Here is a 26,218-nt window from a genome sequence, read left to right on the forward strand (position 1 = left end):
ATCACTAAAAACTGGAAAAATGATGAGCGATGATACTTTTTTAAACAAAAATCACATATCAGAGGACAACAGTGACATATAATTATTATTGTTATTACTACTATTATATGTAAGTCTAATTGAGCTTGCAGAGGAGGGGCGGGGGTCCTCGGGCAGACAGCAGAGGAGGCAGGGAGGAGAGAGAGAGAGAGAGAGAGAGACGACAGAGGGAGGCGGTGGGTTATTTCTGAGCTCAGGGCCGAGGATTAGGCAGAGAGTAGTCCCAGTGCGATGACAGCATCCAGCATACAGCCAAACCCCCCACACACACCACATCACCATCACCATCCGGCCTGGGAGGACGCCGCGGATATTTCTGAGAAAACAAACATCATTTCCCCACTAAAATCCTCCGCATCACTGATCTTTTAGGGGACAGCCCTCCCAGACTCCCAGACTCTGTCTCCTCCTCAGACCACGAGGTGAGTTTTCTCGGTATTTCCCGGTGTTATTGTCTGATGAAGAGGCGCTCGGCTGAGCACGGAGGCGCCTGCACCTTGCATCCATTCCTGCCATTTGAACTGATATTTATCACATCGAAATGAATAATTTAACCGGTGGTCGTTTTCACAACGCCTGCAGGCTACACCCGCGTCCCTGTTTGAGGGGGGCGATGGAGAGATTTTAATCCGATTAAGATTATAAAGAAAGCAACAAAAGACTGACCTTTTTTTTCTTTGTTTAGCCTCCTGGTTAGACTGGCATGGCTGCTCCCAGTGATCAAAGTTACAGTTTGGCCGGGGTAAAAGGAAATATTGATTATTTTCAGGGCATTTATGAAGTATTTACGAGCGACAGACACAATCGATACGTAGTTAGTTAATTCTAACAAGCTAACAGGAATACAGTCAAAAATTCAACATTTACTGGTTATCTTTTTATCACACTGAATTGCATTTATTCAACATATTCACACACACACATGTCTCATGCAGCGGTAGTGATCCATGTTGTCGTTGCGCAGTGAAATCACCGTCACTGTCTACAGATTAGAAATGAACAGACTAATTCCTGATGGATCAGGGGGTCTGCCAGGAGTCTGGGTAGTAAAACACGCACATTATGAATGGGCGTAGGCGATGTGCAGCCACACTGGGACAGTCGTCTTTTTTTTTTCCTTTGCTCGTATCCTTTGGCCAGCAGCAGCAGCAGCAGCCTCTTTTTCCTGCGCTCTTCCGTGCCGTGCCAGGCATGACAAGCGCAACACAACTAGACCGGAACAATGCGTTTTGCTGTTCTGGGGCCTTCATTTAATGCATGACATGATTTGATATGACCGCTGATTGCGGTTCCATTTAGATATGTCTGTGTGATAACACAGTCTTCACTGTGCATATACAGACATCACTTAATATTTATAAAAACGTCATATGGTGCTCCTGTGGTGGCTCAACGTACACTAATGAATGAATTAATGAAGGAATGAAGGAATGAATGAATGCCAATTTGGTCCTGTGATGTGCAGCCTGTGTTTAATAGCTGTGGATATTCAGTGTTTTGCTTTCGCTCATGTGTGCACTTAGTGTGTGTGTGTGTGTGTGTGTGTGTGTGTGTCTGTGTGTATGTGAGTGAGTGTGTGTGCTCTGCCATTGCTGCAGGCGTTGTGCTATGACTCAGGGATGTAGGCTACAACATGTGATGGGAGTTGCTGCTCCGAGGTCACTCTGCCAGAGGAGAAACATGACGGGCAGAACTTGCACATCAGGAAAGACTCGCTGCCTTCCTGCATTCGCCTGACTGCTCCTCTGTCCCACTTACTCACTGCTGCCAGCCAGCCAGCCAGCCATCCTCTCCCTCTCTCTTCCTCTCTGTTTGGTCTTAGCTCCATGTCTCCAGGGCAGACTGTGTTGCTGGGCTGGTGTTTGCTGCTACAGCCTATAACACCTTGACCAGTTGATCATTAGATTCAACCGATAATTGAAGCTGTTCAGTAATTCGACTCATGTTGTTTCAGCTAGTGGCTTCTGGAAGATGCTGATCAGTCAATATTGTTCTTTTCTTTTCTTTCCTTTCTCAGAAAAGGAATTCAATTTTGGGTTACTTCAGTGTATAATAATGGTATGGATGGATGGATATATTGATGGGTGGACAGAGTGATGGATGTACAGTACTGATGGATATTGGAGTTGGGATATACTGTAAATGTGTATTTTTTGCCCTCAAACTGTACCAGTATTATTCTCCTGCAGAGGAAAAAGGAGACATGACCTCATTGATGTGACAGCTCCATGGTGATGGCACAATTGACTGGCAGTGGCGCCATAATGTAGGCCAACTCTATTTATGACCATATAAGAAGACATAGAGAGAATGAAAACCATAAGCCTATAACAATAATAAAGCAAAGTAAATATGAGCTCTGTATAAGCCGGTTTTCTCCTCTTCTATATTCTTCAATATGACAGGAAAAATTAAAATCCTGCTGTAGCTATATTATATAGCTGCTGGCATACTGGCTGCCCTGATATTACTTTTGCTTAAAGATAAGACCTCTATTGTGCAGTTTTTGAAGGATCACTGAGTTGAAGGAAATTGGCTCAGACAGCAACAGAAGAAACGAGGCAGACAGTTTTCCAGACTTACAACATCTATCATCGTCTCATCCTCTCATCCTCTCTGTCTGTCTGTCTGTCTGTCTCCGGAACCACCAGAACCATCGATAGAGACATGTAGCACAACGCAGCACACTATTAATTTTCAAAAGACCCATTATTTAATAGTGCACTGGGGAACTCAAGCCTCACCAGGTTGCTGATGAAAGGGGAAATGAAATGAGTGGCGCACGGTGAGCCCTGCCTTCATAATGCTAATGGAATGAGCTGACAGGCTGAATGAAGAACGGGAGATGTGATTATGTCTGGAAGACAGACAAATAAGCAGAAAAACACAACAAGCAACAGATGCAATCAACGACTGAACAAGCCACCAAGCTGCTGTTTGATAGATGACTGTGACAGTTTGTTTTTTTTCTTTAGTGAACTTAAATGAAAGATCAATTTATTTTGACATTTCTTTTTTCAGGGATGAGTACATAGCATGGACCAATGCCACATACCACAGCATTTATAGCCTAAGCTAGTTTACAACACCCATCCTTATATGGGCTGTTGTATATATAAATAAATAAATGTATAAATACAACACACAACACAACAGGACAAGACAGCAATGCAGGACACAAACACAATAACAACACTGAAGTCTGTAGCAGCTCTGTAAAGCAGCACTTAATCACAGCAGTGTTTAGTAAAATACATCAGCAAGCTATCACCCAAGAATGTGTGTACCTAATTTGATGGTAAACCATCCAATAGTTGAAATATTTTATTCTGGACTAAAGTGGTGGACCTACTGACCAGCTGACCAACAATACAGGAACAACTTGATGAAACACAACATGACTACAAGACTGTATAAACTTGAATTTGAAATGAAATCAGAAAAGTTGTTTATTCAAAAGATGTTTTATAAAAGGTTGCTACGAGTTATGGAGGTTTCACCACCGAGCACCTGAGGAATCTGGTTATTTAGGCGTTTATGGATAATATTAGCTATTTTTATGAACTGACAAAAGCGTAACATATTTAATTTCTGACCAAAACGACAGTGTTGAGAACAAAACCAGGCAATAGAAGTACAACAGATGTGACAGGAGAGGTCAAGGAGCAATAAACTTTTATGGTGGACTTCCCCTCAACTTAAGAGAAAAAACCCCCTGACATATAAACCATAAAAATACATACACGATACAAATCAATGACAATAAGAGACGCACACAACTAACCCAGAGATTCTGCACTAATAAACTGACAATAACCTTCTAAAATGGACAAAAATATTTAATGCATGATCTTTTATATTCAAAATTTTATTTAAAAAATGATTGATTAGTGGATGTTGAGTTCGACCAAGAAGTTGCACAATAACTTTAATGTGAACATGTAATGAATAACACAATTATGAGTTCCATGTGTCACCATTTTTATATGTTTCTCAGATTTTAGATGGGAATTTAACACAATACTGATTTTACTTCTAAAACCTGTTCAGTACCTTTTTCTTTAACCTTTAAACTTAACTTCTGACTTGGGTCGTCCTCTGGATGGAAAGCACGACACATCATCACTATTTTATTTGTCCACAGCCCTTCGTGAGATGAAGATGAATCCATGGAGTGTTGACATTTATCACATTTACAGCTTCAGATTCATGGAATTTTGAAACAATTCAGCTGCATCACACTCGCCTCAAGTCATCCAGATATTCACACACATAATATTTCCTGCCAAGAGTGCTGTTGGACTGAATGTGTGCTGAGGTCTGCGTCCAGCGACTGTGAGCCAAACTGAATTGTCGAGTTGCTGAAATGACCCCTGCTGCTGCTGCTACCCTGCGCCTCATGTGGTGCAGCTGTATCCGGTGTGTCGTATTCGGCTGGAGGGAAGAGTGTGTGTGTTGCTGTGTGTGTGTGTGTGTGTGTGTGTATGTGTGTATGGGACAGATTGGGGACAAGCTGTCAGTAGCAACCAACTGGTCGTTTGAAAATAAAAGCTGTTGTTGAGTCAGTGAGCAAGGCTTTTTCTTGTGTGTGTGTGTGTGTGTGTGTGTGTGTGTGAGTATGGGCATGCATGTGGTGTGTAATTGAGTGTTTGTAACTGCATTAACAGAGTGTAGCAGCGCTCAGGCCAGCTGAGTGACAAATCTAAGTTTGTTACTGAGAAATTCATCCTGTCACATGGATTGTTATTTAACAGGATAGCAGCTGTATCTGGACATTTGTGTGTCCTAATGCTACCTCACTAGCTCCACCCTGGGTCGGTCTGGCCCAGCAGTGCTAATTGGGCTTAAAACTGTTTTCTATCTAGCTGGCTGCACAGAGACAGAAACCACAGCCAATTCGGTACCACCTCTCATCAGCTGAGGAGAGAGTGGAGTGTCTCTATGAACTGCATGTGTGCTCATACCAGGCGACAGGATTGAATAACTGACTGTTTTGTCAGAGACAGAGAGACATTGTGTGGGAAAATGAGCAGCGAGTTGGGGATTGTCTCAGAGAAATGAGATACAGACATCGAAAACAAAGGGATTGCGACAGCCTTCATTACCTAACAACACTCAAATATTCTCCGTGTACAGTGAAGAATGGAGGAGGGGTGGGAAGGTGAAAGGAGGGAGAATGAGTAATAAAGGCCAGACAGGCTGCAAGGCTCACTGAAGAGTTGCGCGGGCAGCTCGGGGACTTAAGGGCACGACAGTGGCAGACAGGATTCACGATTACTATTGATTTCGAACCAGATTAAGAGCAGACTCATCACCAGCTCACAGACACACACACAGGATTTACTGTCTTAGACTTGAAACTGGGATCAAATGAAATGCTGTCACATCATTAGAAAATAGGGAACAATCTCTTCATTTAAAGCAAGCAAAGAAGGAAGGAAAAAATAAAACAGCATGACAAATGGTAATAATGCTACAGGTCTGCTTTTTATTTATTTATTTAACAACTGACCATACATCAATGTCTGCCGCCCGGCTTTGTTTGCTCTCTGTTGGCGGAGAAATGCTGCATTGATCAGCTTTTTCCACTCCACCCCGTGAACACTCCTTTACGTCTCACTGTAGATACTTTTGTTCTTTCCTTTCTTCTCCAGCAGCTTTGACTCTCTCGTTTCTTTGACGCTGCCCTCTTCACCCTCTTTAAAATTCTCCCCCTTTCCTCCCCTCCCGCACCCCCACTCCAATATCCTGTCCTTTCTCCCTTTTCTTTGCCTCGACCAACTTTCTTTTCTGTATCCCTTCCCCTTTTCTCAGCCCCTTCAGAGCCCCCTCCCCTCTCCCTCCCCTCACCTCTTCAACCCCCATACGTCTTTCCTGTGTGTCTCTCTCTTCTTCTGTGCTCCGCTTTTCTTATTGCCTGTGTTGGCAAAGTGGCAGAAGAAGGCGGTCAGGGGCTGAGCTAGCTGCATTAGCCCCATGCATTATTCATGTGCCCTGCAGTCTGTGTGGGTCTGGGTCTTCTTCTGCTGGCTTTTCACTTGGACACATGGGCCTCGTGAAAGAGCTCTGTGTGTGGGACACAGGGCCTGATGGGAGAGCCGCACAGATGGGACTGTGAATTCCTTGATTTCTGCTCCCTCCTCTAGATGAGAGAGAGAAAAAGAGGGAGAGTTTACTTCACAGATCAACATTCAAGTGCCAAATGAGGTGGTTTCCTTAGAAGAGATCAAGAATGTTTATTCAATGTCTCTCTTAATTCAAGAGTCACAACAAAGCGTTCCCCAAATGTGTTTTTTTCCCCCAAATCAGGGCTTATGTTCCAGCCATATCTGCCCTGGTGTTCACTTGAAAGAGTTGTCCTCTTTTATTATTGGCCAAGATCTCTGTCTGCCTGGCAGCATTTCTCTCTCCCCCACATCAGGATTCACAGGCTGTCCTCTTTGCTTTTAGAGAGTAAGAAATGTTAACTGAACTGGGCGGTATGAAATTTTAATTTAGACAACCAGACGGAGATGGAGTGCCTCGTCTCCACATCACCATGTGCTTGCTTTTGAGGCAGCGGAGGAGTAGAGAGAGAGAGAGAGAGAGAGAGAGAGAGAGAGAGAAAGAGAGCAAGAGAGCCTTGGGGACCAGAGGAGGGGCCTCTTGGAAAACCACAACCACATAGCGGGTTGGGACTCACATCTGCTTTGCTTGACATACTTGCACGTTCACTCTGAAAATATCAACAACTGGAATATAGTTCTGTTGCTAAACCAAGGCAGACACGGCTGATAAAATCCAATCATACTCGATAACTGCTTGTTTCACGCGTCGCTCTAATTATAAACTCGTCGTGTGGATTATACAGCCTGTTTATGGGTTTTGACAGGTCTCCCTGACAGCATTTCTCTGCTCTGCACAGGTGGCCACACCAGATTGGGATTGGCCCTGATGATCACAAGGACCCCCCTCCACCTCTTTTCAGCCAATCCTGGAGGGGCTGCAGAGCTGATGTCTCAGAGGGCGAGAGAGTATTTGTGTTCTGGAGTCCTGAAGAGACAAGCTACATCACGGTGAGTCACACTCTCACAGTTTCCAGTTGAAATGTGGGGCATTGTGCTGCTTTCATAAAATATGAGGGCTATATCTGAGGCCATGAAAGTATAAATTTGGTTTGGATTATCCTGTTGACAGAATACATGTCAAATCTTTTGTTGCCAGATATGTTTAATGTGTGCAATAAGTTGTCTTCAATTTGAATATCTGATGTTCATAACTAAAGCAATACTCAGTGTTATAAAGTTATAAAGCTGAGCTGTTGTGAGGATAGTAAACCCAAGTGCTCAAGTGCTGAAGATGTGCATGTATATAAAAAAAATCTGGATGCTGCTGCCCAGAGAGACTGTCATCGGAGACGACCACCTGACTCGGCAAGGACAGTGAGGGTGAGAGAGAGAGGTAGAAAGAAAATGAGAGAGAGGGAGAGGGGAAAATGAAAGACAGAAGAGAGAAAAAGGGAGTGTGACAGCAAAAAAAAAAAAAAAAAAGGTCACCTGAGTCAGCACTGATTGCAGCACTACGGCACACACATGTACATCCAGACTCCTGCAAGCATACTGTAGCCGACACAAACACAAGGACAACGCAAGAGGGTCTCTATTAGCAGCCTGAGCATGTTTCAAGATTTAAATGAAGCTGATTGGCGTGTCGGTTTCAGTTTCTCTCAATGATCGAACAAGCCGGGGTGCGCCAGTAATCACACTCTGTTCCTGGTGCGCGGCTGTCAGCTACCTAGCCTCACTCATCCTTCCTCATCCACGTCAATCTGCTTCAATCCGGATCAGCGGGAGGTGCTAAAGTGACACCCTGACCAGTGAGGGCCCGTGCAGAATGAGGGCTTCTAATCCTCTTAAAGGACAGACCTACACTGCATGCTTTAATGCTACTGAGGGAGGCTAGTCATCGCTGGCCTACAACCAGCAGTCACTTAGACTGAGACTCCTGCTGAAATTGTATCTACAGCTGAAATCCTGCTGATTGTCTCTGAAATGAATAAGACGCTTAATTTCTTTAAAATGCCCCCAGACAAGTGTGGCAGATTGCCAGAAAACAGTTTGAAACATCTTCACAAAGTCTTGGCTTGCAGAAGTTTCCTCCATATTTCAGAGAGCTGATCAAACTAAGCCCCCGGCTGCCGAGGCCAAGGTACAGATCATTAGGTTTCAGGAGCACATTCATCATCGTTAGCCATATTGATCAGGTCTGGGTCGCTACTCTCCCTGTTCCTGCCAAAGTTTCCCTCCCTTTTCTCTGCCTCATGGGGTCAAACAGTTCAATACAGACGTGAACAGCAGGTGAAGTATATCGCAAGACAACAGCAATATCTAATAAAACAAAAACACACAGAGAACCTGACTCATCATGATGTCGCAAACAAAGGGAGCAGCTTTAGTCGGCTGAAACAAATAAATTACATACACCTCAGCTACTTCAAATCTTGGAAATCCACATTGAGATGTGAATCTGCAGTGTACCCTTGCCCTCTAAATTCTTTGTAGCCATACATCTAACACAACAAAAACATGAACATGTATAAGACGGCTCTGTGTGCGCTTTTGTAGAGTATATTTCCAGATATAGATAATAAAACCCTGTCAAGGTATTACCAGAGGCTCTACAAGCTCAATGCCAGCGTATTGATTGGCTGACAGAAACAAAACAAAGCTGAGAGGAGCTGTAAGTCTTGAGATTTGGTCAGGATTCAATGCTGACCAGCTTTGCCTCCCTGGGGTTTGACTGAGCCCTCCATCCCTCATTATGTCCCCACCGCTCCCCTGTTTAAAGGGCAGGCTAAGCAGAAAGTGCACAGCATAGTGAACAAGCAGATTGTAATATATTCATGCTGAACTCTTTGTCAATCTTGTGAGATTATGCAATTATCCTTTATGCCTTGTTGTTGTGAATTAGGTCATTCAGACAAATGTGTGTGACATGTGTTGTTGTTCTTGCTGGCTTCACTCCACCCTTCTCTTTCTCTCTCTTTCTCTCTGTCTTTCTTTCTCGCTCTCCTGACTGTTCACATATCTGATTATTCATCGTATTCAAGGCAGGCTACATGCTCTGCATATAAAAACAGAGCAGGCAAGATGCAAATTTAGCTGGAGCTGAATGCACAGACCAGCGAGACAGAGCTAAACTAAGCAGTGTATAACTTTTTTTTCCTCCCTACAAATCCTTTCATCTCCACGTCTCTCCTTTTTTCTCTCTGTGTTTTGCCTCTCTGGGATTATGTCTGTAACTCATATCCTTCCCACTCTCTTTGTCGCTTTAGATAAATGGAGGAGAAGGAGCGATGTAGGAGCAGGTCTCCAGCTCGGAGGGCCAGCCGGGTGCAGCAGGTGGTGGGAACAATAATACGCCGCACCCGAGAGTCACTTAGCAGGTACAGAATGAACCAGATTCACAGCTGAGGGCAAAGATCCTCTTCAAAGTCCAGGAAATGCTTGCAAAAGTAAAAAGTAGTTCCTATAGGATTGCTCTCATTTTACTTATGATCAGTGTGTTCTGTGCAAGAGAATGGAGTAGAAATTGACCAGAAAACAACTGAGTATGCAGTAAAAAAAATGTTGGCACCACGCACCAGATAGTTGGTGGAAATGCTGACCGCACACAAATCACTGCGTCAACAACAAATAAAACAAATAAAATAAAGTTTTCGGATAGAGAGTGGAGAAAACAACATCACCCCCTTCCAGGCTTGCTGCCATCCCACACTTAGGGAAGAAGTGTGGGATGTGTGGTATATAAGCTATATCATTTTTAAAAATGTAGCAGTTCAAATGTTGTTTTTTTTCTCAGCATACCAAGTAAACATACTATTTAACTGATAAATAGAAATGTCCCTGAATGATAAAAAAATACCCTAAAATGAGATGAAAATGACAGAAAAAAAGGACATTTCTTGATATGAACACTCATCTCCTCTCCACACCCACACATTGAGACACATAACACATAGTTGAGTACACGTATAAAACCTCACTGTCCCTCTCTCACACACAAACACACCCCACAGCGAACCACAAATATGCTTTCAAGAGTCCTTCGTACCCTTGGCGCAGCGGAAGCCAAGTAAACTCCCTGTTAGTCATTTTTGGAAAAAAGTCTCACCGTGTCACGACCAACTGACCAGGATCACAGGCCCCACGGAGAGGATGAGATTTAAATGCAACACATACAGATACTGTACCGTCCCAGGGTGCATTTGAACAGATGATGTATAGCAGGTTATGTGAATGTGACCTCAGTTCTCTGAGTCTGGCTCTGATCATGTTTGAGAGTATACAGTGAGGGCTACTTGGTCTGCTAATTCATGTTTGCAACAACTAAAGAGTATTTGATGTTTTAAGTCATGCTAGCTGCTTGGATGTTGGCGTCGTCAGTCTGTCTGTTAGTCGTTCCAACACTTTGGTCCAGACTGAAATACCTCAATAACTATTGGATGGATTGCCATGAAATTTTGTACAAACATTCATGGTCCCCAGAGTGTGAATTGTAATGATTTTTGTGCTCCGTTCACACTACCAGCAGTTCAACACTGGTTTTGAGTGAAATGTCTCAGCAACTATTGAATGGATTGTCATGAAATTTGTTAAAGATATTCATGTCCCCCTCAGGAAGAAATGTAATCACTTTGCAGATCCATTAACCAATACTAGTTGATGACAAAATACCTGCAAAAATAATGACATTCCCGTCACTCTCAACTATACTTTGTGTTTAGTGCTAATTAGCAAATGTTAGCATCCTAAAACACTAAACTAAGATGGTGAACTTGGCAAACATTATACCTGCGAAACATCAGCTTGTTAACATTGTTATTGTGATTCTGTTAGCATGCTGATGTTAGCATTTAGGTCAAATCACAGCTGTGCCTAAGAACACTCTTCTTGTTTGATTACAAGAAACATGTGAAACAAAACTAAAAACTTATGGTTAAGGATGTTCTTGCGTAATGTGAATTGTTTTAGGAGTAAGAAAAATGTTATTTATATAGCACCTTTTTAACAGGTGCTAGGTTACAAAGTGCTTCACATCAACATTGGCACAGAAAGAAAGAGAACAAGAAGAACAGGAAAAAAAGGCACATACGTACACATGAAGTACAGCAATTAGAGCAAACCCATGAAGTTATTGAATGTTATATAAAGGTGGTCAGACAGTCAACAGACTCAGCTGATCTAATAGGAGGGGGGACAAAACAAATTTTTCACTAATTGTTATACTGTTATAACAAGCCACTGACTAATAACAAAAAAACAGGATTTGTTTGAAATGTTTAAATGTGCAGGCAGAGAGCGCTGAACTGTCACTCCCTTGATTCACCTGAATTTATCTCTTCATGACCACAGTGTTTTAGTCTCCAGTCAGGTAACCTGTCACCCCGTCTGACCCCCACAGAGAGCGGTTGCTAGGCGATGGGAGGTCGCAGCGCTCCAACAGTCTGTCCAATCAGAACTTCCAAGCCAAGCTGTCGCTGCAGATCACCAGGGACCCGGTCCTGGACAGCAGCACTGGACATGGCTTCACGCTCACCACAAATGCACCCCTGCTGGTCAGGGATGTTGCCCCAGGTACGTGAGAAGTCTGATAATTTGTGTGTCTGTTTGTGTGACATGTTTGTCGATGTGGATGAGTGCACTTTGTTTTCCTGCTTCCTCTCCAAATGGCCACCTGCTTCATGCAACAGTGCACTGCCTGCAGCATGGCAGATTTACACACACTCTTTGTCTCTCTCTCTCTCTCTCTCTCTCACACACACACACACACACACAAACACACACACACACACACGCACACACACACACATTGACTCTCTCCTGGCATTCGAACTGTAAGGCACGGTGCCAGAGAGGCCATAGAAACAACAGAGCCACCTGCTCATCCTTTTTAAATTCTATCACTTTTCATTTAGGCAACTTTGATAGCGGGGAACCAGAGAGAGAGAGATGCTGATCCATGACTTTTACGTCTATCTTGTGAAATAAGCTGATAAATGCCCTGAGGAGGGTCCCACCCCGACACCCACTCAGTAATTGCTAGCTGCTGCCAAAAAGAAAGAGAGAGAGAGAGAGACAGAGAGGTGATAACAGAAGACAAGATTTAATAGAGATAGAAGATGCCAGCAGGAAGATCTAAAGGGCAAGAGACCAAAGTATAAATATGGCCAAAGAGAGCAAAATAATGAGTGTGAAAGTGTGCAGAATGCGGAGAGCGAGGATGGGTGAGGCCTTAGTGGATGGGAGGAGTCAGTGAGGAGGTGAATGTGAGAGGAAAGGAAGAAGGATAGAGAAAGGAAAGAGGAAGGGAGGGGACTTGAAAAACCACAAAGATCAGGATATTGGCAGAGCTGACATGAAAGCTCAACAGAGGGATGGGGGGTTGGTTAGCCTGTCTGGCGAGAGTGAGAGAGAGAATGTGTGTAAGTGTAGTATGTGTGTGTGTGTGTGTATGTGTGTGTGCAAGCTTGCAAAGCAGTGTGGCAGGCCGTCAGTGGGTCAAAAATCAGGGACAGACGGGGCTTTGCCAGGCAGACAGGGTGTGTGAAAACATGTGTGCATGGGTATATGTGTTTATGCATACGTACGCTTATGTCTGTGTCTGTGTGTGTGTATGTGTGTGTGTGTGTGTTAGAGTAAGCTGAAACTGCTGTGCCTCGGCCGTGCTCTCTTGCCTGAAGACAAATGAGTATAAATAACTAGAGAAAGCAGAGCGGAGCCGAGTTGGAAGAGACCCAGAATAAGTGTAACCCCTCACATCCTGGAGAGCTCAGCTGAACACTGTTGAGTCAGCCATGTTGAATAACCATATGTGTCATTGTGTGTGTGTGTGTGTGTGTGTGTGTGTGTGTGAGAGAGAGAGAGAGAGAGAGAGAGAGAGAGAGAGTGCCTACATATGTGTGTATATCTCCCTTTATCTGAACTGAAAGTGCAAGCCCACGTATGCAGCTGGGTTTTTTGTTTTATGCAAGGGCTCACACTTTTCATTGTGTGTGTGTGTGTGTGTGTGTGTGTGTGTGTGTGTGTGTGTGTGTGTAGGAAGTCCTGCAGATGGGATACTGTACCCAGGGGACCATGTGTTGCAGATTAATGATACCGTGTTGGAGGATCTGAGTGCTGAGCAGGTGGAAAACGTCTTAAGGTGAGAACTATCTATCTATCTATCTATCTATCTATCTATCTATCTATCTATCTATCTATCTATCTATCTATCTATCTATCCATCTATATTTCTATCTATCTCATAAAATAACTCAAAAAAGAAGTATTTCAAAAACCAGTCCAGTTACCGGTTCCTCCAGTGACTAAATACAGTGTCATAAGAGGCTGCTTGTTGTCTGCCTTGTGCATTTCTGAGAGTGTGTGGGTGATTCATCCATGAGGGTGTGTGCGTATATATGAGAAAGGCTTAGCAAGTTAGGGGCAAAGGTCAGAGGAGAAAGTGCTTACTTGACAGCTGGACAGAAAGATAATGATCTCTCCCTGTGTGTGTGCGTCTGTCCTTGCGTGTGTGTGTCTGTATGTGTGTGTGTCTGTATGTGTGTGGGTGTGTGTGTGTTGTTTCTCCACGCAGGGACTTGGAGGATTGTATCACTGTGACTATCCTACGCCACATGACCGTGAGTACAAAGAAGACATTGATGACCTCCCCTCAACACACACACACACACACATTCATAAAGAATCATGACACCATCCATCATTTTAACATAAGCTCTCTGTGTATGTTTCCAAGCATGTGACTGTAAGCTTACATCTTCTGACAGGATTAACTGCCTTCACATTGCCCTCAGATTGCAATGTGCACATGTACATACAGTGTGTGTGTGTGTGTGTGTGTCTGTGTCAACACTTTGATTATGGGCTGTGGCTGTGTGTGTCTCAGTTTGTTGGTCCCAGAATTAATTGCTATCGTACCGCGTTGAGTTTAATAAGTGTGTGTCTTGGTCTATGGTCCAGCTCTCTCATAATGGCGCTGGTGCATATCTGTGTTTTGCAGAATCCCAAGTCATCCATCATGTCAGCGGAGAAGAGAGCTCGTCTGAGGAGTAATCCAGTTAAAGTGCGCTTTGCAGAGGAGGTGGTGGTCAATGGGCACACTCAGGTGGGAAAATCTTATTCGACACAGAATGATGGCTGCTGTGAACAACCTTCATTTCTGGATCTCTCACACTTTTGATTTTTCTTTATTTGGTCTCATTTTCTAAGCTGTTATGTGACCTTTTTCTATTTATCTTTTCTCTTTTGATATTGATTCCTGTCTAACCAAACTGATATCTTTCACTTCTCTCCATCAGGGAAACTCTCTTCTCTTCCTGCCCAATGTCCTAAAAGTCTATTTAGAGAACGGACAAACCAAGGCCTTCAAATTTGACAACACCACCACTGTCAAGGTATGTGCTAAACATGTGTTGCATGTAATAAAAGGTCAAAATTAAATTGTGAGCACTGCTGGTTCACCTTCAATGAATCTTGAATGTGAGATGGATAATTGGATGATGCATCTTGTTACTTGTTGGCCCAAGAGGTGGCTGCATCAGTCTGAGGTGGGTGACATGTCCATCAATACCAGTGTGCTTTTTGAAAGCAAATGAGAAGAAACCTGCCACAGGTTCATTGGTGCGACAAAGCCTGCAGAGCTGAAAAGTCGCTCATAGCCATCTTAAAGAATACTCTGCTTTGAATAATAATCTGTGTCTTATACAGTCTTTCCACAAAAAAATTAACATGCAAATATTATTGATTTTAAACATTTAACTGCAGAAAACAAGATCTCTCCTACTTCCCTATGAAGTCAATTCTTAGGTTATGTGCTCTGAAGGCTTCAAGTTTCCACGTCACACTTGTATAAGAAATACTGAACCACGATTGACTCTGAATACGTCATCACAAATCATAGGTACGCGCCTTAAACTCAACAGCCTTCTAGTGTCAAACTCTGCATAGTGAAGCTCAAACGTTCAACTAAAGGAACAAGAGCAAAAACACATTTTTGAGTGGAGGAGGACTTTGACAATAGCAGAAAGCAACAATGAAGCACCAAATAAAAATCAAAAAAGAATAGATGGATTATAGATTACTTCCCCTTTATTTAATGTCAGTAACTACATTTCCAATAATCCAAATCCAATCAGTGGCCCCCTCAATTTCTCATCAAGCATCATGAGACCAGACATGATTTGTTTTAGTTGTAGAGGGCTTCTTCGAAACCAGTGGGTGTATTTTGTAATGAAGCACACCACAAGTTATGGCGGCGTGATGGCCCCAGGGGTGTTAAGAGTGTGGGAAGGCCGTAGCTGTTGTGGCTGTACAGTAATGATGGCATAATACAAAAACGTGTATTGTATTGTTCCTGGAGGAGGAAATTATGCAACATTTCAAAGAAGGCAACGAGGAGGAGAGTGTACAGTGACTGAAGTCCCTGTTGAGATGACAGTAAGAATCACTGGTGTGTCCCGGGGGCAGAGCTGTCAAGTAACTCTAGATATTGTCTCTGTGTCCAGTTTGATATTGTTTACATAAAATGTTTACAATGATCATAATGAGATCTCAATTCTCACAAGGTAGATAATAAGGTGAGTAACTTACTGCCAGTAGGTCCATATCTGTCATTGTCTTCATGAGCACATTATTATTGTTACAGCAGATTTTGTATTTGTATTTCAGCTTGTATTCCCAGCCAAAAGGGAATCTGAGGGGGGATCAGATTTGACCATCTGCCATCAGCAGACTGGGATGAAACATGTTTGTCTAAGGGGGTCTGAACTGTTGGTTTTTCACCATTCCAGGACATTGTTCTGACTCTGAAGGATAAACTGTCCATCCGGGCCATCGAGTACTTTGCCCTGGTGTTAGAGCAACAGTACAGCATCACCAAACTACTGCTGCTGCAAGAAGACGAGCTCATACAGAAGGTGAAGGAAACAATTGACATAAACACACACACACACACACACACAAACACATTGTGTTACAGCGGGAAAAGGTACTTTAATGTATCTTTTAAAGAAACAGTTACAGTAGAGTTGTTGCCTTCACTTTCAGACCTTGCATACATTTTTATACACCTGTCTTGTGTTTCCTACAGGTGGTGCAGAAAAAAGACTCCCATGATTACAGATGTCTGTTCAGGGTGTGTTTCATTCCCAGAGATCCCATGGACATGCTGCAGGATGACTCCTCTGCCTTTGAGTATCTCTTTTTGCAGGTCAGACCAGCACCTTTCTTTATCTACTCTACCACTCACTGTCTTGATTGCTGTCCATCTGACACACCTCCTTTAGTTCATCCTCATTTATGTGACATATATAAGTTTTCCACTTTGAGCTCAGTTATTTCTAACACATAAGTTGGCTTTCTCCCTACTTAGTACATGTGGAAAACCAGTCTGAATGCTCATACAGTAAAAAATACTCAACATATATACTTAACAAGAATTATACTCTATATTGGTATATTGTACAAATGGTTTTTTTAAAAACGTGGCCCTTTCAGTTGTACATTAGTATGTTTAATGTGCATGGTTATTTGTAATGTCTGTATGCATTACACTGTGACTGCTGTGTGTGCTACCAGAGTGTCGGGGATGTGCTGCAGGAGCGTTTTGCTGTCGAGATGAAGTGCAACACTGCACTCCGCCTTGCTGCCCTGCACATGCACGAGAGACTAGATAGTTGTGGACAGACCAGGGCCTCTATCAAGAGCATTACGTGAGTCATATGTGTTTGTCATTTTAGGGTCACACTGATAGGACACTGACTCCCTATTGTAGGTTTTGTATCATTTTAGTGATCAAGGGGTTTGAGCTAGTTTTACTGCTGCAATCCCTGTAATTTTTCTGGGATAAGTGTGCTCACTAAATGCCTAATCTATAAATGTGATGGAAAATGTTTTGTTTGTCTGCACAAGGGTGTGAATATGTCCTAGTCCCTCTGTATGGATCATAAATGTCTTATTGTGTTAGACACAATTTTACCTCTTTCTGTGTTTCTCTTTCACATTTTAAAGCTCAAAATGCAAAAACACACATAAGCACTGTCCCCTTTACCAAAGGACCACTTCATTGAAGCACCAGTCATAGATTAATACAGTTATATACAGTACATCATTGCAGTAACAAATAACTCTGTGCGCTGCAGACACAGGCATTTTTCACCTGAAATCGTAATGATGATGCAGTCTTGATTACAGTTACAATCAATGGGGAATTCATTTAAAATATTGCTGTTTGGTAACATCTAGTGGCAGCTGTGTGGAAAAAAACAACATCAGCAAATATGAGGTGTTACTCACCAGTCTTATTAGAAAAAAGGGCCATGGGACATAGCTGGCTATGGAGCTAATTATTTATTAGCACTCTGGCTCACAACAATAACTTAAGTACAGCGAACTGGTACACACTGTGCCATAGAGGGGAAGGGACAATACTTGTTAATGCTCCAACCACAGTTAACATATTTCACATGACATTATGTTTACTCCACAACCTCCAATGTGGTTTTGTATTTTTATTAAGTATCTATTTAATTTTAATGTACAAATTTCAAGCGTATCTACTGTTATGTAGTGATTACTTCAGATATAACACCTTACAATAATGTTTAGTGTATCTACATCACTACGTTACTAAATTTTACACTTAAAACTGGATCCACATACACTGAGGTACGCTGTGTGCACTCAAGCTTGACAGAGAAGCTAATGTTTGCTTTGCCTCACCTTCAAAGATTAATATCATTCCTATAGTAACCTGACAAGACAACGCACAATTAGAAGTATAGTTCAGTGTTTTAGCGAATGTTAGGCTGTGCATGGGGACCAGTGTGAATGGGAAGGTGTGTCCAAACTTTTGTATGTGTTATGCTTGTCCTACAATTCCACTGTGGTTTTGACTTTTTCTGAGTCCCAAGCTTCCTTCACCTTTCAAATGCTACATGAATGTTTACTTTGGTTTAGAGAAACTAGATTAAATACCAGGAGGGTACTGTTGTTCAATTTTAGTAGCCACTGATGTAACAGAGAACTGACAATCATCTGTTGTTCACTTATGTATCAGTCTGCTTTTCATTCCTCTGTGTGTGCGGCGATGACAGGAAGGAGTTTGGCCTGGACAGCTTCATCTCTCCCACACTGCTGAGCAACATGAGGGAGAAGGACCTGAGGAAAGCCATCACCTACCACCTCAAAAAGATCCAGTCCCTGCTAGAGCCGCGCCAGAAGGTAGATACAGACTGATGGATGAGTGGGAGGAAGCACGGAGAGGCGTAAAGAGATAGTGACAGTTTAGTCATGGCTGTAGGGTACTTTTTAGTTGACTCTAACAGTGACAGCTAATCTCCCTGTGGTGTAAAGTGGTTTGTGGAGTGACAGCCAGTTGGGAGTAAGATAGATGGTGGGTGGTAGAGTAATGAAAATGGCAAGAGTAGGTCTGCGGCTTGGATAATGTTTCTGGGAAAATGAGTGCATACAGTAGCTCTCTGTGGAGAGTATTGTTCTGGTCAGGGAGTTGACCATAAAATTCCCACTGGTTTTCTTTCATTCTGTCTGTTGTCTGCCTGTCCTGCTCTCACTGTTCTTTTCCTCTTTCTGTCTTTGTCTACATGGTGTTATAGGTCATATCTGCTAATCAGGCTCGGTTGGCCTACCTCACTCAGCTGGGAGAGCTAATTTCTTATGGGGGACGATCCTACACAGCTACAATGATGGTAAGGGTTAAGAGCCTGATGTCGCCTGGTGGGTTATAACACCTTTATTAAAACTGGGTCTTGGATCCATATTTCACTTGTCATTGCATATCAGTCAGCAGGCTCAATGGATCCAGCTGATCATGGCTGTAGTAGTTGTTAAATTCAGAACATATTTACACATCTGCTGTTTCTCCTATGCTATGCTTCCTCTTTCCCGCTAATTTCATTTAATTCTTTTCTGTTATAACCCTACTCACTCACTTATACACCCAGCTTCAGGACAGGGAGGTGCTGGTCAGCCTGCTGGTGGGAGCGAAGTATGGGATGAGCCAGGTCATCAACCACAAGCTCAATGTGATCTCTAGACTGGTTGAGTTCAGCAGCATCAGCCGAGTGGAGCTGCTCTCTGAGTCGGACAAAGTCAGCCTACTGCGCATCTCACTGCACGACATGAAGGTATGGAAGATACTGGATGCATATATACACTATACATAAACATGTAGGCACTTATACACTGACACAAATACCAAAGTGGATGTTCACTCACCACACCATATTCCTGCCAAATATCATGCTACAGTAAATATAGGTCAAGCATTTCTCCTCCAATACACAAACAGTATACAGCCTAAGGGAGTGTGTGGTAGCTATATAAAGCTAATTCACTGGACTCAAAGGTGACTCTCTCTCCCTCTTTCTCCCCCTCCATCGCCTTTTCTCCCTTACCCTTTGGCTTTAATCACTTCCACTTTACCTTATCTTCTGCAATGCCCTCCTCTCACAGCCATTTGCCTTACTGATGGACTCTCTGGCCGCCAAAGACTTAGGGTGTCTGCTGGGAGGCTACTGCAAACTCCTGGTGGATCCAAGTGTCAATGTCTTCCGTCTGGGGCGCCCAAAAGTGAGGGTGCACCGGATTCCTGCTGAAGAAGGTGTGTGTGGGAGGTTCGCCGTAATAGAGGGCGTGTGCTATGAATCCCTATCAAGTGAGCAAAAACTGTTTCACTTAAAATAATCAATTTCTGGCTTTGGCCATTTGATAGATATTTTTCACACTACATGTTGATGTGTCACCAGCCAGTATGGGTACGGATAGAAAGCCAGTCATGTTACGCTATCATAATTTAAACACTATTCTGCTCTACTCATGTACTAACAATTTGTTTTGTGTTGCTTGTCTGGTGTTTGTGTGTTTTCCTGGTGTTATTAGGTTATGTGTCTCGCTGCTGTAGTGACTCAGATGACTCAACAGATGAGGATGACCCAATGGATTCTCAGAATTACAAACGACCAGACCCAGCAAGTCAGGACTGGGAAGAAAGGAGGAGAGAGGAAGAAGAAAAGAGGAGAGAGGAAGAGCGAAAAGAGAGAGAGGAGCATAAAGGCAAACAGGAAGTGAAAATAATAGTGACAACAGAAGGTAAGGAAAATGAGGGTGAAGAGGAAGGTGGTGCAGCAGGAAGTGGTCTACGAATATTTAGTGTTATGGATGAGGAAATGAATCTGGAGACCACCTGGTACCACACTGATCCACGGGTCACCAGCAGCTTTTCCAGCTTGTCCAGTGGCTCTTTGAGTGCTGCCCTAGAAGAGAGCAGTGCCACAGCCAAAGCCCCTTCTCGTCTGGATGCACTTCGTGGGCCACGCGCAGGCGACAATCTTCCAACCTTGGATGTTCACCACCCCTTCCTTTTGGAGCCGAAACGCCACCAAGGCCCCCTGCGACCAACCAACCTCAATTACCGTGGCAACGACAACTCCTGCCTTTGCTTTGCTGAGCTCTCCAAGGCTGATTTCCTCCCTAGCCCGCCTGAAGCTACTAGTGATGATGATGATGACGATGACGATGAGGAAGAGCATGGAGTGAAGGAACTCAGACGCATTTCTAAGATCCCTAGTTCAAGAGATTTGAGAATGATTGACAGTACACCCTTTCAAAGATCACCTATTAAAAGAAAGAAAAAAATCCCTCCCAAAGTCCCAATGAGGACAAGTTCAATTCCTGCACACAAAACAGAACAGGCTGAGCACCGCCTCTCAATGGACGAAGAGGGTCTATTTCTCACACCTTCACCTAACCCCAAACCAGCTCTTTTGGTCAAAGAGTGTGCCTCAGAGTCTGAAGATGAGTTTTTTGATGCACAGGAGAGATTTACTCCCCCAGTTCCTGATCTATCAGGTTTGTTTATGACATATTTGTTATGACTTTGCAGCTGAATAATACTTTATCCTTGTCAGGTTTTGTGTAAACCCTCTAACTATGGTGGCATGTTTTTTTATGTGATAGCAACATGTGACAACACAGAGTCATTAATGCAATTAAAGAAGCTATGGGAAAGATTTGTGTCAATTTATTGATGCCTTTCTCCATCTGTCCTTTTCTTTGATTTGTGTCTGTCTCTCGCAGATGCAGAGCTGGCGGACCGGAGGAATGCTAATCGTTTGAGTGGAAGCTGGAATGGTCTTCCAGCTGTCCAAGGGAAAGAGCCATCCTCCCCCCTTACAAATAAAGCCGAAACTTCTAAAATCAAGAGGGAAGTGGATAAGCTTAAAGATTCCAAAAATCAACTTAACAACCAACAGCTCAGTCCACTGAAGCCCTCTGAGAAACCTGAAGTTAAGGTCAAGCCACCACTGGCACCTAAGCCCCAGCTGCCTCCCAAACCTCAGATCATTCCTCCCAAGTCGCCTCAGCATGGTAGATCATATGCCCACTGCAATGGCGACGCCTCTGGACGTCTGTCTTCTGAACTCTTGGAGATGGAGCCAGACACTATGGAATTCAAGTCCGTCACATCTGGCGCAGGTGGACTGCCTCTCTCGTCACCCCTGATCACAGCAGTGCGGTGTAGCAAGCAACCACTAACCATCACAACACCACAAACTGAGGAAAAGACAAAGAGGCAAGAAAACAGCCCAAAGCAGAATAAAGATCTGACGCATGAGAACGGAGTGCATGTTGTTTCCAAAGACAAAACATACATCCTTGATGAAAAGGAGGCACCTAAAGTTGAGGGAAAAAGCAACGGAACTGCCCTACCCACAAAAAAGCCATCCAACCTACCCCCTATCCCTCGCTCTAATTCAGGTACAAAGTTAGCCATTCCCCCTCCAGTACCCCCTAAACCTACTTCTCCCACCAATCTCCACCCCTTGTCAATACCTGCTAGCTCTCCTGTCTCCCCTACTGATCCAAGTAAAGGGATCTTTAAGGATAGCGTAAGTCCCCCAAATGGAATTCACCCATGGAGCAGCCGCAATGGTAGCGTCCAGTCAGGACCCAGAAGGGTTTCTCTGAGCCATGAGAGCCTGTCACCCAAAAATACAGATGCACCTCTCACCCTTACCACATCACTCATCTCAACCACCTCCAAAGGTGTTGTGGGCCTAGAAAGCAGAGAACCAGGAAGATCTGGGTCAGGGTCAGACCTGAGGACCAGCTCCTCCAGCCTGGGAGGCAGACTACCAGCCTCTGCGCTTAGAGGGAAGATCCAGGCTCTGCCCTGGTACATGACCCGTTCCCAGGAGATTTTGGGAACTCTGGACTATCCCTCCACTAGCTCCATCAATGGAGACACATCTGGATTTGGCTCTGGTTTGTCTGTAGCCAGTGGTTTATCAGACTTAAACAAGACCCCTGTCAAGGACAAAGAAACTGTGGCCTCAAAATCAGAAGTCAAAGGGAACATTTTAGACGACGGAGCTGAAGTTGTCATAGCCACCATCAAAGAGGCCCAGGAAGTAACCTCACACATGAAAAACACCAGTGGGACAAACGGGTCACACCTTAATCTGAGTTTTAAAGAGAACAGCGCATACAGTGTTTCATCAGAGCAGCCTCAGTCACGGGCCCATTCAGCAGTGGGGTTGGGAGGCGTGTCCAGCATGCAAATTGGAGGTGACTCACCAACGTCCTCACTTGCAGACAGTACTCCTCCACAACAGCACCGGGAGGCCTGTGGCTGCCGCACTGTCTACGCCAACTGTTTCAGCGGGGACACTGAGGATGGTGTCAGCTTCGACGAGGAACTTACTGTTTATGAGTTCTCCCGCCGCACACGGCCCAAACCTGCTCGACCCCCAACTGTCCCTTCACCTACAACACCCTCTCCAAATCCCAATATTATGTCACTGCTGAAGGACAACCCTCGCCCGCTGTCTACTTTCTCAACTGCATCTTCTGAACTCAGTCCCCTAGTTTCACGTCCAGGGTCCCCCACAACCTCACTTGGTGGTCCTCTTCGTTCCCTTACCAACAAGAATTACGGTGGGCTGAAGGGAGGTTTTGCCTCCTTACGAAAAGATATAGATCAACTTATGCTGGTGTTAGAGAGGGGAGCACTTGAGCAGCCACAACAAACATCATGTCAAGATTCAAAGCGAGATGGTGCAGGCATAAAAGTAGGGCCTGACCTAAATCACAATGGAAGTGAAGGCAGTATGACCCCAACTCCAGGTCCAAATTGTACTGGGACCTGGGGTCCTACCGCCATGACAGAGGCTGAAAGGAGTCTTCTCCAGGCAGAGGCTCGACGATTGGCATCTGGGTGTCAGCGGGCCACACGTGTGGGCTGGGCTCCTGATGAAGCCCTGCGTTCTTTATCTAACAGCTTCAGTGCCCTGGTTCAGTTGTCAGCAGCTTGCCTGCAAACAAATCCGTGCCCTGGTTGTGACATCTGTCATAATCCAAGTTTGGTCCACAGGGATGAGGACGATGACAGCCTGGAGGCCATGGACAAGCTAAAAGAGATAGTGGGCCTGTACCGCGAGTTTGTCGGGGCTGTTGAGACAGCTGGAACTGCTGCTGGGGTCGGGGGTAAGAGCATGGGGCTCACTGGGTCTGGACAGAGTCAGGGGGAGAGTGACGGGGTGAGGCTACTTGCCAAACGCTGCACTGTGCTCATCTCCTCTGTATTCGCACTCACACAGCTCTTCCGGACACGCACGCTAGACACCCCGGACACGCCTGTTAACATACCTCTCAACTTTTGACCTGTGAACTTTTACCCACTAATAACTCACTGACCCTAGAGGTGTGACAAGAGGAAACGGCACAGAGTGATCTGGTGTGTAACCCCTGTGTTCTTGTACAGTAAGTGCCATGCACACCACCGCACACAGACATAAAACCCATATCTCCACTTGAAAACACAAACACCAGACAAAAACCCTAAATGAAGAGAGGAAACTTTGCTCGGCCTCTTCTTGGACGCATATGGACTATGCATTTGTACATATGAATTTTATAATTATCTTATAATTCTCTTATTTTATTATACAATATGTGTATGTATGTAAGGATGGATTACCCATGTACTGTATGTATTTATGTATTTATTTTTACAATATTTGCACCATGGTCTGTGATGTGCAGGTCTCTGGTGGAAAAAAAAAACTATGGATGTCACTGGAACTTTTTATTTTTCCTTCTCTTTGACAGTATTATGTTATCTTTTGCTGCTTTAAAGATTTCTCCACTCCACAAGGTGTAATCTGTAAATTGTCATTTTTTCAAGTTTATTATAACTGACAAAATACAGAAAATGTACTTTATCACACCTGCAAAATACAGTAATTAACTGATTTGTTTTATATGTGCAGGGATCGCACCTTTTTAAGGATTTAGTTTTTCAACATTACAGTCGGATATAAATGGGATACAACACTATACCATTACAAAGCAGGGAGAGCACTTTTGACTGTTACAGATTGCACCTTTTTATGAGACACGTAACCTTGTGTAAAGTGTTTTTTCTACCCCTTCCCCAGTCCTGACTGACTCTTGAGTGAATGCTTCTTGGAAATACTCCCATTACCCAAACGTATGCAGTATTATAACATTAATCTAGTTTTCATCCAAAGGACAACACATATATATTTTCTGGGAATGTGTGGGTTGGGCCCAGGGAGCAAAACAGGGGATCGTATTTATGTAGTTAAAACGTTTTTGACTAGGCACAAGGGTGACTGTTAACTCTGTTCAGATGTAGCAAGGATCCAAAGTCTTAAAACACTGAGCCACAACTATTCCCCACTATGGTTTCCTCTTCGGGCACGCCACCTTATTAATAACATACTGACTGACAGATAGACTGACTGCTGTACGCTGGGGTCAGAAATGTAGATATACATTTATATCTCTGTGTTCTATTCTGTCTTTACCTAAGTTTATGGCTATGCAAACATAAACTCTCCCCCCCCCCAACACACACACACACACACACACACACACACACTATACTCTTGTTTTGTTGTACTAACATTAAAAACAACAATAACTGCATTATGTCTGTCTGAATATAATGGGTACTTTCTTTGTTTGGAATGTCGGCCTTTGTCTTGATTCGGGGAAACTTTCTGCATTACGTATTGCAACATTCTGCAGAAAGTTGCATGGCATTAGCATTTGTCAATATAATGACTCCTGTTCGTACTCATGTCTGCGAGTTGTCAGTAAAAAGGATTATATTGCTCGATCAGTCTGCTGATGTACAGTGTTCACAAATCAGCTCGTCCATATCACATGATGCCAGCTCATTTGATGAGCCATCCGATTGATTTAATTTAGCCACCTACGACAACAGGAAGATAATTAAGCCAAATAAGTCTGCAGTTGCTTATACAAATATGATAAGGGGATTAGCTGAAATAAAGACTTCTCAAGTTTTTAGAGACAGCTGGATAGCAGATTTATTCTTCCATATAGATGACTGAGGGAAATTTTGCCAAGGTGGCTATGCTTAAAAAAATAAGAGGGCAGGACTCTTGTGTGAGATTTCAGAGCTTCCAGTTGCCATGAAGGTAATGTCCAGTAGCAGTCTCCATTATAGCACTAACATCCAGACATAGGACTCAGGAGCATCTCTAATTGATCATCTAACAGGCCCAAACAGTGAACAGTGCCTGTGTCACCTTTTCACCCTCATTTGTTTTCTGTGATAAAATTGTACCGAGTGCATTTCATGTTAACAAGGACATCGTGTTCCTACATGAGCAGTCACTTTTCTGTATCCACAATGAAGCTGATGTACCAAGAAATGTATTGTTTGGGAATAAATTACACATTGACCTTAATAATGTTGGACGTCTGGGTGTTTGGGTTTTGTCTGCAGACCGATTATTAAACATTAGTTTTGTTGAAATGGATTAAATGTGCCATATACGCTCCCTTCCCAGAGCCTGTTTATCAGATCGTAACACATTAATTTACCATTCTGACCAAACATTTAACCCAGGGGTGAATATTTTAGCTAAAGTGCAAGGAGTTAAGATTCGAAGATAAACCTCAGCAGTCTTAATAGCCACTATTTGTACCATGTCTGCACTGCTAATACTGTTAATGAGGATTACTGTGATTACTTACCTAGCATTTAGTCACTATACTTCCACAAAGGCTATGTTTATCTATGCACTATACACAGAGTTTCCTCTTTCTCAGCCAGCTGAGTAAGA

The 26,218-nt window shown here is 43.6% G+C and overlaps 1 protein-coding gene across 2 annotated transcripts; it reads left to right on the forward strand.

Annotated features, from left to right (window-relative positions):
* Positions 1–266: 266 nt before the first annotated feature.
* On the forward strand, positions 267–25,830 carry frmpd1b (FERM and PDZ domain containing 1b). 2 transcript variants are annotated; one of them, XM_042418001.1, is made up of 17 exons: positions 267–461; positions 6,944–7,094; positions 9,353–9,463; positions 11,482–11,654; positions 13,119–13,221; positions 13,654–13,699; positions 14,080–14,184; positions 14,378–14,473; positions 15,869–15,994; positions 16,168–16,287; positions 16,656–16,789; positions 18,173–18,299; positions 18,692–18,784; positions 19,040–19,222; positions 19,551–19,752; positions 19,977–20,945; positions 21,174–25,830. In XM_042418001.1, exons 3-17 carry the CDS (start codon positions 9,357–9,359, stop codon positions 23,756–23,758), a joined length of 5,169 nt encoding a protein of 1,722 aa, XP_042273935.1. In that variant the 5' UTR covers positions 267–461; positions 6,944–7,094; positions 9,353–9,356; the 3' UTR covers positions 23,759–25,830. The 2 variants fall into 2 exon arrangements, with proteins under 2 accessions (XP_042273935.1, XP_042273936.1); XM_042418002.1 differs by having other exon boundaries at positions 19,551–19,698.
* The last annotated feature ends 388 nt before the right edge of the window (positions 25,831–26,218 follow it).

The sequence above is a fragment of the Thunnus maccoyii genome, chromosome 8 (assembly GCF_910596095.1).
Source record: "Thunnus maccoyii chromosome 8, fThuMac1.1, whole genome shotgun sequence".
In the NCBI taxonomy this organism is placed as follows: domain Eukaryota; kingdom Metazoa; phylum Chordata; class Actinopteri; order Scombriformes; family Scombridae; genus Thunnus; species Thunnus maccoyii.

Bases quoted from the DNA above. Each gene is read 5' to 3' on its own strand.
- frmpd1b (XM_042418001.1), top strand. From the start codon at position 9,357: ATGGAGGAGAAGGAGCGATGTAGGAGCAGGTCTCCAGCTCGGAGGGCC. The intron at 15,995-16,167 runs GTGAAGGAAACA...TGTTTCCTACAG, and splicing joins AAGACGAGCTCATACAGAAG to GTGGTGCAGAAAAAAGACTC. The intron at 19,223-19,550 runs GTATGGAAGATA...CTCCTCTCACAG, and splicing joins TCTCACTGCACGACATGAAG to CCATTTGCCTTACTGATGGA.